This window comes from Hipposideros armiger, unplaced genomic scaffold (genome assembly GCF_001890085.2).
Source record: "Hipposideros armiger isolate ML-2016 unplaced genomic scaffold, ASM189008v1 scaffold_59, whole genome shotgun sequence".
In the NCBI taxonomy this organism is placed as follows: Eukaryota; Metazoa; Chordata; class Mammalia; order Chiroptera; family Hipposideridae; genus Hipposideros; species Hipposideros armiger.
This window is the reverse complement of record NW_017731409.1, coordinates 4,278,790-4,291,779: the sequence shown is the minus strand read 5'-3', so window position 1 is coordinate 4,291,779 and position 12,990 is coordinate 4,278,790. Positions and strand designations below refer to the sequence as shown.

Genomic DNA, 12,990 nt, shown 5'->3' with positions numbered 1-12,990 from the left:
GCAGGAATGATGCTGAAGGAGGCATTTGCCTATTCAGCTTTCCAGAGCGACAGCCAAATAGCAGATTTAGCTGAAAGTCAAAGCTGTGAAGCCGAGTGTGGGTGCATTCTACAATTATTCCCCATCCCAGAAATGATTTTCCTCTCTCTCTAAGTCTGTGAAACATGCATCCTATCCTGGAGGAGGTGGTCCATTCCAAGGAGCTTCTTTTTTTTAAAAAATTTTTTTATTTAAAGATTTTTATTGGGGAATTGGGGGATGGGAACAGCGCTGGGGAATTGGGGGAAGGGGAACAGACAAGTTGCTGTCGTTTTGTTGTTCTTCAATCTAGTTGTGGAGGACGTTGCTTCACTGGCCCAAGTTGGCACCATCATTGCGCTCTTCCCGGGTGAGGCAGATCAGTCACCGGCTTCTGGATGGCCGCTCACTGCGGCTGCTGGCCTCTCACGCTGGCTGCTGGCTACATACGGTAGCCCATGGCAACCCACTGCAGCAGGGGCTGCAGCCTACACCGTCGCCGGCAACTCACTGCAGCCCAGCTCCAGATTGAGCTGTTGTTCAGCATCTTAGCTGTAAAGGGCCGTGTCACTGGCCCTCATATGTGGGATCCGAACCGGGGCCCTCTGGCGTCCCAAGCCAGCTCTTAACCAACGCGCCTCTTGGCCGGCCCCCAAAGAGCTTCTTGACCATGCTTTTAACAGTTTTGTGTAGCAGCATCCTGCTTTCCCATAAAAGTTAATTTTTCTTTCCCCATACTTAGTTATTCTCACTGTGCCACACACTTATGAATTTATCCTTTTCTGTTTATTACATTACCTTTAGTAAGAAATCTGAAATGCATAAACTTAGCATATACACTCATTCTGCCCCCTCCCAGACTCACAAATAACTTTAAATTTGTTTTTTTTTCTTGGGAAAAAATGGCCTAGTGCTCCTGGGAGGTGAGAAATATTGACAATGACCCAGTGCTAGTAGAACACTGAAGGTAATGTGGACAATTGCCCTGAAGCCAAGATACCCTGAGTTAAAGCTCCCAAAGCAGTTCTCACACAGGTGCCTACTGTGCTTCCATGTTTTCCTTCCATTCCTGTATGTGGTGCTTCCTCAGAATTCCCCAAATCCTGAGCAGCTCGGAGATGTAGGCCTTTATACTGTTCTTTCCAAGATCCTTGCAAACAAGCTCATCTTCCCTCCCACCCTGCTGCAAGTGACTTATTGCTTATGTAGCAGAGGCTCACTTTTTGACTAGAGATGCCTCTGGCTTTGGTGGGTTTAAGACCTTCCTAGGAGCCAACAATGGACTGAGTCCCTGTCATCCCAACTGTTAAAACCAAAGGCATGATTCTCTGGGAAGGTCAAAGTTTAGTTGCTGTCATTCAGTCTGCCATGTTGATTTAAAGTCATTCATCCCTTCGCTTCTTCATCCGCAGTGTCCGGAGGGTCTCCACAGGGCCAGGCACTCTGCTGGGCTCTGGGAACAGGGAGCGAGGCCGACCCAGGTCCTGCTGGACTCTCAGTCTCATTGGGGAGGTGGCCATCAAACAAACAAATGCAAATACATAGTTAGCTATGGTGGGATGTGTGTCAAGAAAGAGAACGGGATGCTCTGAGAGAGAATAACAGGGAGAAGTAGTTTAGGTTGGGAAGTCAGTCTAGTTTTTATAACAAATTACCATAGACTGGGTGGCTTAAACAGTAAGCATTTATTTCTCACAATTCTGGAGGCTGGGAAATCCAAGATCAGGACACCAGCAGATTCGATGTCTGGTGCAGGCCCAGTTCCTGGTTCATGGATAACCATCCTCTTGTTGTGTCCTCACCTGGTGGAAAGGGCCAGAGGAAGCTCTCTGGGGCTTCCTTTATAAAGTACACTAATCTCTTCAGGAGAGTTCTAGCTGCATGAACTCATGTCTCCCAGAGGCCCCACCTGTGGGGATTAGGACTTTAACACAGGAGTTTTGGAGGAACACAGTCAGTCTATAGCAGGAGGCCTCACAGAGAAAGTGACTCTTAGACTGAGACCTGGAGGGTGGGTAGGAGTTAGCCAGTTTCGGATGTGGTGGGAGGGGTCCAGGCAGAGGGAAAGCATGTGCTAAAGCCCTGGGGTTGAAAAAGAGCAGACTGCAAAGAAGGCAGTGTGAGTGGAGCTCAGAGATGAGGTTGGAGAGAAGTACGTGCAGGTACATCGTGAAGGGTCTCGAAGCCCAGGGGTCTCACTCATAATAAATATGATTTACGTGCCTGCCCAGTACACTTACTATATTTCTAAGTTGCTTCTCCGACGGTGGAGTTCCAATATCCTTCATGCATTTACTTATTTGATGATTCCTCTCGTGTGTCCCAGCCTCCCAGCCCCCTGATCTGCTTGAGCACTGACACCCTGCCTTCCCCTTCCACTGCCCCACCCCTGTGCAGGGCCCATCTTGTTCTGCTCCACCTAATTGAATGGCTTTAGGGCTGAGTTGTTCAGCAAGGAAAGGGAAAGAGCTCTAGCTTTTCTAAACTCCCTACACAAAAAAGAACTTTGGAGAGGTGAGTTGAGAATAAAGGAATGTTAAGGATATTAGTTTGCTGGGGCTGCTATAACCAAGTACCACCGACTGGGTGGCTTAAACAACAGAAATGTAGTTGCTCACAGTACTGATGGCTGGAAGTCCAAGATCAAGGTGCCAGCAGGATTGGTTTCTCCTGAGGTCTCTCTCCTTGGCTTGCAGGCGACTGTCTTCTCCCTCTGTCTGTGGACACACATACCGGGTGTCTCTTCCTCTTCCTTTAACCTTAAATATCTCTTTAAAGGCTTTATTTCAAATACAATCATACTGAAGGTTAGGGCTTCAACATATGAATTTTGGGGGACACAATTCAGTCCATAACAATATGGTTCTTAGTACAATTTCTGGCTGACCAGAAGAAACTGGATATATGTCCCTTCAATTTAAAAGAATCATAAACCTCAAGGGAGAAATTAAAACTCAATCACTTGGTATTGTGGCCCTTGAAACTCTAAACATCTAAAGAAACCTTTTCTAAAATTTTATAATAATACGCATATTAGCTTGTGTGTGTGTGTGTTTATGATTAAGCGGATGAAAATGAAAGAAGAGTTTTCCTTGTGGAAATGGTCGCTGAAAGGAATTTCTCTCCCCCTGCTTGTGGCTAAAGTTGGTTTTGAAACCAGCTAAACAGAGAACTCATTGGTTCTCTCCTAGCAGGACTCCTGGGGCTTGGCTGTCTGTGAGAGAGGTTCAAGATGGGAGGACAGCTATCAGGGAGCCCCCTTTGGGCTTCCTCAGGTCCTGTCCGTAGGGAACAACCCAGAGGTGCAGAAAATGTGACTGAGACTTCTTTCAATCAGATGTTTCTGGGCAGCTGAGGCTTCAGCTCGTTTCTTGTCACTTCAGGATCCTAAGCAGTAAAGCCAGTGTCTCTTACTCCCTAGAAGTAGAAAAGCATTTGCCTCTTAGGTCTTTCCTTTTCCTTTAAGTGACTGAAAAGCCCCTTGTCAAGTAGGAGGAGTGCTGAGAAGACAAGAGATAGGTTCCTTTTCTAGGTATTTTTTTTCTTTCTTTTTTCCAATAAGGGGTAGGATTTGTTTAGTTACATAATTCAACGCTCTAAAAATACTAAGTTCCATGGGGAAGGTTAACCCCCTGCAGTGTGCTGTGTGTGAATACACAAGAGAACTGATAGCACAAACCCCTGAGCCAGAGCAGACGTGTTCTTGCGTCTAATCACCCCTCTCTTGAGCTCTCTATTTGATTTCATTTTAACTTCCTCTAGGAGACTTATCATTCTTAAATCAAAAGGACGTATATCCAGGGAGAACAGTCTCTTTTGGTCAGTCAGAAACTAACCTTACAATTCCCTTGTTCTTTCTCTTATTCATTTGATAAATACTGGGGGGTGCCAAAAAAATGTATACAAGTGGACATTTTGGTCAATGTTGCTCAAGCAGTAGTTTGCCGTAATCAGAAGTGTCTGGACGCTGATGGTAACCACTTTGAGCACCTCTGGTAATTGCAGAAGTCAAACGTGACTTGTATTCATCTTTTGTTATTGGTATAGATTGAGTATTACAATTTTAATACAGTTTTCCTTTCTTTAAATGTGTATACATTTTTTTGGCACCCTCTGTAGATGTCGAGAGCCTGCTCTGTGTCTGCTGGGCACAGATGCTAGACAGACATGAGCCTCTCTCACTGAGTGACAAGGCAGTGGAGTAGGCCGGCATACTGAACAGGTATAATAATTCCAATAAGCACACCCCCTTTCTCACCTGGTCCCTTTCCCCAGCATTATACTTAGGGTCACAAAATTTTATTTACAAGCAACCTTTGATGCTGTCTTCTCTGACGTGAGGTGGCCAGTGTTCTCTTTTGGAACAAAATGTTTTTTTTCCCTTCTCTCCTCTGTGGCTTAGCATCTCAAGGTATTTGGCTTATTCAGATTCCTTTGACTGTTTTTCAGACAGAGAAGAATTGACCGACAGAAAACCCCACTGTGAATCGGTCCATTCTGAGGTAGAAGTCAGGAGTTCTGCTGCCAAATTCTACGCTTATCCTCCCCTGGCTGAGTTTCTCAGCCTCCCCTCACTTCCCGAGTGGGTCCGCATTAATGCTCTCTGGGACCTGCCTGGTTCTTCTCGTTCATCCTACCAATCCTGCCCACGCCCAGCCTGCTCAGCCAGGGCCAGCACCTATTGTGAGCTGTTTCAGCGATTCCGTGATCTCAGCCATTTCCCTCACACCTCTGCCTTTTTGCTCTTCCCTTCTTACCAGTCCTTACCATAGCATCCGTCCCCTCGCTGCTGCTGCTAAGGGGGCCCAGCAAGATTTCCAGGAAAAAAAGATTGTATAACACTGCCTATTGGATGGCTTCACCAAAAGTGTATACTACTTAGCTTTAGCTGGGCCTTCGCTACTGCTTTCTAATCCTTTTATTTATCTCATATAAATTTCCTAATACATTCACCACAACGTCCAATCCACAGCTCTGCCATGCTCTTGTCTCCTAATTCCTGGGAAGATTGAGGCCGTCCCCCATGAGTCTCCTTGGCCCCTCTCATCCCCACGTCAGAGTCCTGTATCTGTCTAACTTCACGCTGTTAGACAGACAGTCCTTCTGTCTCTGAGCATGTAGCATGTGGGCTCTTGCATTTTCAGCGTCTCCCCTTTGCTTCAAGCATGTTCGCCTCTTCTGTCTTCACCCCATTGCCCCCTCAGGCCACTGCTCTGTTGTCTTTCTTCCCTTACAATCACCACAAACATACATAGATTGTGGCTTTTGTTTCTGGTCACTGGTCTTATCCCCACACCAGTCCATTCAGTATGCTGCAGCTAGTGTGATGTAGAAAATGCAAACCTGACCATGTCTTTCCTGTGCCTAAAATATGTCAATGACTCCCTTGAAAAAATTTTTTAAAAAAATTTTCCCTTTTTTGGTAATAGCTTCAATGATATATACTCCATATATCATACAATTCACTTATTTAAAGTGACAATTCAGAGGTTTTTAGTACAGTCACAGAGTTGTGCAGCTATTACCACAGTTAATTTTGAACATTTTCATCTCCCTTAAAAGAAACCCTCAGCCATCACCCCCCCATTCCTCCATTCCCACCCCAGCCTCTGGCCACCCCTTAATCTACTTTCTGTCTGGATTTGCCTATTCTAGACATTTCATTTAAATGCAGTTAGACAAAATGTGGTCTTTTGTGACAGCTTCTTTCACTTAGCACAATGTTTTCAGGGGTCATCCATGTTGTAGCACAGTGACTCTGCTCTTTGGTTTAAAATCAAGCTCCCAAAGCATTTATAAGTCCTGAATGATCTGCTATCCCTGTACCCCTCCAGTCAGATTTCTCACTGCTCACTACCTTGTGCTTTGGCTCCAACTGAACTAAACTCACTGGAATGTGCTGTGTTGTTCCCTTCACGAAACACCCTCTGCCCCTTGCATTTTGCCTGGCTGGTTCATGTCCTTCAGGTGTCCTTCATTGGGAAGTTTGTTCAGATCCTCCATGCCTCCCTGTGAGCTGCCAGAGCCCACCACACTTCCTGATCATAGCGTCTGTCAGACAGGGCTGTAGTAGCCATTGACTTGTCTGTGTCCTCCTCTGGACTGTAGCTCAAAGGAGCAGAGTTAGCATCCACCCCAGCACCGGACCCTCAGTCCGCACAGAGTGGGTGCTCACTGAGTCCTGACCCCTGGACCTCCTTGAAAGAGAAATCGAGCCTGCCTTCTCTTCTTTATGATGTGGCATCTGCCCTCACCACCCCATGGTCACCATCCACTCTGTGGTTTGCCCTCTTTTCCCTTAATCCTGCTGCAGCATTTGCCACTGCTAAATACCTCCACGATAGTCTCTCCTCCTGTTTTGCCTGTGACCTGACACTGCCCGCGTCCTTCCCTTGCTTATGTAATACTTTTCATTTCTCTCCTCTGGCTCTCTGTCCCCCTCCCAGCTCTTTAAGATGGGCCTTCCCCCAGTTCTGCATTCAGACTTTCTTTCTGCTCTGTCCTCCACTCCTGCAGCTTCACCTGCCACCTGTATCCAGATAAATGATTCCCAGTCTGTCTGTGTCACCTGGATCCCTCTCCTGAGTCTCACATTTGTTTCCAACAGTGCGATTGGCAGCCTCATCTGCATACACTGTCAGTGCCTTAAAGCCCACCTGTCCAGAAGTCAGCTTACCATAGGTCACCGTGCCAGTTCAAACCCTAAGTACTCTAAGTACTTCCCACCTGGCTGACTCTTAACAATTGTTCAGTAAACAGTTGTTGAATTGAATGCCTACAAAAGAGACTGGTTCATCTTAACCAATCTTCCCACGTCATCACTCTCTCCATTTAGTACTTTCATTCAGTTCTGTTAGTAAACACATATTGAATACTTACCGCTGTCACATAATTTTTCTTAAAGCACAGTTCTGGTCATTTTTTTCTCAGCTCAAAACCTTTAGGGCTTCGCTTTCCCTGCTAAATTGACTAGAAATTCCTCAGCTGGTATATGAGACCCCCCTGCAAAAGGGCTTCAGCTGCCTTTTGATTTCTCCTCTTTCATTCCTAATGTTCAGGCCAAACCCTCTTGCATCCTTCATACCTGTGCTGCCATCAGCCACCTGCAGCAATTTAAATGTAAATTAATTAAAATTAAATACAACTTACAATTCAGTTGCTCAGTCACACTAGTACATTTCAGGCGCTCATTACCACATGTGGCTGGTGGCTACTTAGTGACAGCACAGATGACATTTCCATCTTCACACAAAGTTCTTTGGACAGTGCTGGTCTGTACCTTTTTTGTTTCTGTTCCTTCTGGCTAAGTCCTCCCACCGTCTCCTCTCCTCCTTGCTGTCTTGACCTATAAAACTTTTCTCCCTCCACTAGGGCTGCCCACCTCGTATTTCACCTCTTCCACATAACCTCTCCTGATCATTCCTTTCTTTATTTTTATTTTTTTGTTTATAGTAGTTTTATTCACAATGCCAAAACCAGAAAAAAAAATCCAATGTCCATTAACAGAAAAATGAATAAGCAAATGGTGGTCAAATAGAACATTACTCCGCAGCAAAATATTAATAGAATGAACTACTAATACACACAACAACATGGATAAATCTCAAAACCATTACACTAAGGAAAAGAAGCCAGGTACATAAAAGTACATACTCCGTGATTGCATGTATACAAGCAGCAGCTTACTAATCTACAGAAAGAGCCATCAGAACAGTGGCTGTCTATGGAGAGGAGACGGAAGGGCTGACTGAAGAGGCACAAGGGAACTTTCGGGGTTGTTCAAATATTCTCTTTCTTGGATAGAGGGTAGGTACGTGGATCTACATATGTCAAAATTCATTAACTACATTTAAAAATGGATTTTTATATATAAATTACAGCCAATAAATAGAGGGTAGGTACATGGATCTACACATGTCAAAATTCACTAACTACATTTAAAAATGGATTTCTATATATAAATTACAGCCAATAAATAGAGGATAGGTACATGGATCTACACATGTCAAAATTCACTAACTACATTTAAAAATGGATTTTTATATATAAATTACAGCCAATAAAACTGATTTAAATCACCTCTGATATCTTACTTCTAGATGATGTCAAGGATAGCCAGCTAATGTCAAGTGTAATCTCTTGCCAAAAGCTGAATAGATATTGGTAATAATCATAATAAACTTAAAAACTATTATCAGATTCTAAAACACAAATCCAAGTCTAAAGTGTTTAGCCACTGGTCCAAGGATATAAGGATAATTTCAGCCTATAACAACATCCATAACGGTTCACAGAATGAATGGGTGTAATCAGCATGTCTTTTTCTTGGGTCATAACCTGAAACAGGTGGTTTCTTTCGACTACCATAAAATACAAATACACTTCATGTTAACAATAACTTCCCCCCCCCCACATATCCAGTATTTTCTCTGCCTACTAGCAATCTTTGAGACATGTAGTACCCTATTTCAGTAACACTTATTTCTAAATCACTTTCCCAGATATCTTCATAAGTTTTCTCTTTTACTGAGTAAAACTTCCATCTAGGAGTATTACACAACCATTTCCCTGTTGAATAACCCTCCTTACTTCTTACCCTTTGTCCAACTGCCTTATTTGCTTATGACCTGTTTGCTAAACTTTTCCTGTATTTTCAAGCAATTAAAAAATATTTTCCATTCTAACATTTTGAGTTTAATTTCATTTTTTCTTTTTTTCCTGTCTTCATGACAACATCCCTCATCAATACGCCAAAGTCACATTTAGGCTACTTTGCCATGCTGCCATTTTAGCTGTTCTGTATTTTTTTTCAAGATTTTTTTTAAAAAACGTTATTGGGGAACAGTGTCTTTTTTCAGGACCCATCAGCTCCAAGTCAAGTTGTTGTCCTTCAATCTTAGTTGAGGAGGGCACAGCTCAGCTCCAAGTCCAGTCACCGTTTTCAATCTAGTTGCGGGAGAGGCGCAGCCCACCACCCCTTGTGGGAGTTGAACCGGCAACCTTGTTGTTAAGAGCACACGCTCTAACCAACTAAGCCACCCGGCTGCTCACTGGAAGCTCAGCCGCAGTTCAGCTCAAGTCATTGTCCTCAATCTAATAGTTGCAGAGGGTGCAGTTCACTGGCTCATGGGGGAATCGAACTGGCAACCCTGTTGCTCAGAGCTTGTGCTCTAACCAACTGAGGCACCTGGCCACCCCTCATTCCTTTATTTCTTTTTATTTTATTTTTTTAAAGATTCTTATTGGGGAATTGGGGGGATGGGAACAGCACTGGGGAATTGGGGGAAGGGGAACAGACAAGTTGGCTGTCATTTTGTTCTTCAGTCTAGTTGTCGAGGACATTGCTTCACTGTCCCAAGTTGGCACCATCATTGCGCTCTTTACAAACGAGGCAGATCAGTCGCCGGCTTCTGGACGGCCTCTCACTGCGGCTGCTGGCCGCTCACGCTGGCTGCTGGCTACATACGGTAGCCCATGGCAACCCACTGGCACAGGGGCTGCAGCCTACGTTTGCCAGCGACTCACAGAAGCCCAGCTCCAGGTTGAGCTGTTGTTCAGCATCTTAGCTGTGGAGGGCAGTGTCACTGGCCCTCATATGTGGGATCCGAACCGGGGCCCTCTGGCATCCCAAGCCAGTTCTTAACCATCGCGCCACTTGGCCGGCCCATTCCTTTATTTCTTAATGAGATGGTCCCTCCCTTGAGAGCCTCAGTGGTATTTTATCTATGTTTCCTTATGAAACCTACCAATTTGTTTTTCTCCTATTGTAGCCGCTTTATGTCCTTATTTCCTTTCCAGTACTGAGTGGGAAGACGTTTTGAGGTAAAGACTACATCAGTGATCTTATTCTGTGCACAGCATAGTGGGAGTTCAATAAACAATGGTTGGATTGAATGCCTAGAAAAGAGAAGGGTTCTTCTTCCATTTCTGAAATCGATAAGCACAGCGGATGCCTTGCCATTCTGTTTTTGTCCTTCCTTCCGCAGTCACACAGGCTCTTCTGCCACACCGAGCACCAAGCACAGCCCCTGTACTTCGCCTGCCTGTCCAGGTGGCCATGGCGGCCGCTTTCCGTCCTAGAGCCAGTGTTGCTGACATCAGTGCCAAGGAGAGCAACGGGCTGCAGAATACTGACAGTTTTCTGGCCAGGGCTGTGGGTCATGTAGGAGGTGGAATTTAAGGGAGGAAATCATAGACAGATAACAGAGGGGCAGGCAGGGTACAAACTACAAACCTCAGAGAAGTGACCCCAGAAGAAATGATTGAAATGACGGAGGCTAACCAAGTCGGGGACGTGGCGAGACTCAGATCTAAATTGCTTACAGGGTGGGGAGCCATGAGATAGCTGTTTGCAGTTAGACCCTGGAGGAACTTTCTGGGTGGTTTGTCACACTGCCTGGCTGTGTGTGTTCATTGTGGATTTTTACTCAGCCTAAGGTCACCCGCCATGAAGAGGATCTCACTGAGATTTGCCAGTACATTTTCAGACACTTTAGGGACACTCAGATGCTGGCCTCCTTTCTCTGGCTTAGCCGCCCTTGGGAGCTACAGAAGTTGCTGGTTATCCATTCATTGACAGTGGGGGGATGTGCTGACACTGAGAGTGTGTGTGTGCACATGCGTGTGTGTGCACATTTATGTGCACATGTGTTCTGTAGCGGGGTGGAAGCATAAGCTATTAGAATACGTTTACAAGCTTTTTGTCTTTTCAGGCTCATTTTGCAGAGGGAGAAGCACTTTCATTACCTGAAAAGAGGCCTTCGACAGCTGACAGATGCCTATGAGGTAAATACACTGTCCAGGAGCTCTTTCTATCAAATTACCAGCCAGATCTTTCTCCCCTTTTTCTATCTGAACGTAAAAGACTTATGAGCCTGACCTCTTGCAGGTTCACTCATTGTACCACGTGGCTCTGGCAGGAACCAGGCACACAAGAGCCACGTCCCACAGAGCTGGACTCCCACTTCTAAAAGGGCAGAGCCAGGTCTCTTCCTGTGTGGTCCTCCCTCAGAGATCTTGGAGCACTCTAGATGGGGTGGTGTTCTTCCTCCATTAGATCACGGCTGAGGGGTTCATGTGCTTTCTTCTAGACACCCCTTGACAGCTAGCTAAGAGGCAGTTACCTGTTCGTTCATCCCTAACCCTTTGCCCTATAAGCTGATCTAATTCCTATGCTGGCCAAAGGATCAGTATATAAATTCCAGAGAATACTACTGCAGCTCAACACTGTCAACATGCCCACTGTAAAAATCACATTCCTTAGATCCTTAGGGTTCCACAGGGGGGCTGAGGGGGTGGTGGGGCAGTGGTGGTGGAGGAGGGGAGGGATGCTGGCAATGGGGCTGAGTGGCAGGCAGAGGGTGAATTGTGAGCAGGAGGGCTCCAACCTTCCTGCCCCACTTTACACAGAGCAGCCTGCTCTTAATTTGCTTTTTATTTGGGGTTGTATATTTGATTATTTACTATAGGGATTGACCAAATCTAATGCCTATAGACCCAAGCAGGTAGCATAAATAAGAGAAGTGGGCTGGGGGGAGACTGAGGCAAACCAGAGACCCCATGTTTTTACTCTGTTCCTGCCCATTGCTGCCATCCAGGAATGCAGACCAGGGTTGCCAGATATCTCCCTCTCTTTCTCTCCCTCTCTCTTCTTTTTTTTTTTTTTTTTTTTTTNTTTTTTAGCTGAGCCATCCTGCTACCTGTTGGCAGCTCAGCGGCTGCTCAGCTCGGGCTGGACTCGAACCGCTGTTGCTCAGAGCTCAAATTCTTGAGCGAGCTCTTAACCAACTGAGCCACTCAGCCGGCCCTTTCTCTCTCTCTCTTCTAAATGAAGCCAGAAATCTAGATTCTGTGTGAATCTCCCAATGCTTAAATGTTGCAACCAATTCCAATTAAACAAAACACTACGGGCAGCAAGCAGAACACATCCATGGGCTTGAATCCTCGATGGTTAGGATCCAGTCAGCCCTGATACAATTAATACAATTACCAGCTAACAATTCATTGAACCATGTGCTAAAAGCTTACCGTGTATTATCTCATTAATTCTCACAGCTACTCCATGAGGTAGGTGAGTCTATATTTTGCAGATAAGGAAACAGGCACAGCAAAATGAAATAATTTGTTCAAAGTCACATAGCAAGTAAGAGGAGGATCTGGGACTCAAACCCAAGCAGGCCAAATCTACAGCAGTGTCTTTGGTGACCACACCGACTGCCCCCACGTGACGAGCTAGCCATGGCTCATTTATGAGGAGGGTAGCACGGGCCCCTGGAAAGAGCCTTGGCTTGGGAGTCCAGAAACCTGGGTTCTTGTCTCATCTCTGACATTTACTGTCTTTGTATAATCTGGAAAAAGTTCATCTCTCTGGACCTCATTTATGTACTTTTAACCTGTACAACTTTTGAACCCCTGCCTAGCTTTGAATGCTCAATACATGTTTATGGCTTGAATTAGGATCAAATTCGGTTCACATGACACTTTGGAAGCCCTTCCCAGTGCCCCCAAGCAGAGTTAGTCTGTCTCTTCCATGTGTTCCCTCAGGACTGTGTTTCTGCCTGCTACAGCATTTATGAAGGTGTAGGTACACGTGTGTTCTCTTCCACCTTGTTCGAGAAAGACATAGGTAATTTGTACTTATGTGTCTGTCTAGTGCTCTCTTCCTCTACAGATAACTACACACGTTTTATATACCAAGCATGTCAAGAATAGGAACTGAATTTTATTCATTATTGCACCCCAATGCTTAATACAGTGCAGGACCCAAAGTAGATACTTATTAAACGTGTAATTAATCAGTGAATGAGTTACAGGAAACCCTTTTCTGAGATTATACATATCCATGGGTCTACAGTGAGAAAACAGTAGCACTTGACTTCCTCGTATGTGAGAAGTCCTCTGCTCAGCCTTCCTTCGGTGCCTGTCCTGGAAGGACCCAATGGGTTCAAGGTGAACTTCTTTGTCCCGTTGCCC

At 45.2% G+C, this 12,990-nt stretch overlaps 1 protein-coding gene across 1 annotated transcript in view; it reads left to right on the top strand.

Moving 5' to 3' along the window:
* The window catches only part of FNTB (farnesyltransferase, CAAX box, subunit beta), a 64,015-nt gene that overhangs the window by 18,771 nt on the left and 32,254 nt on the right, over positions 1–12,990 (top strand). The window contains exon 3 of the mRNA XM_019641325.1: positions 10,731–10,803. Within this exon, the coding sequence (XP_019496870.1) occupies positions 10,731–10,803 (73 nt within the window). The remainder of the gene's footprint in view (positions 1–10,730; positions 10,804–12,990) is intronic.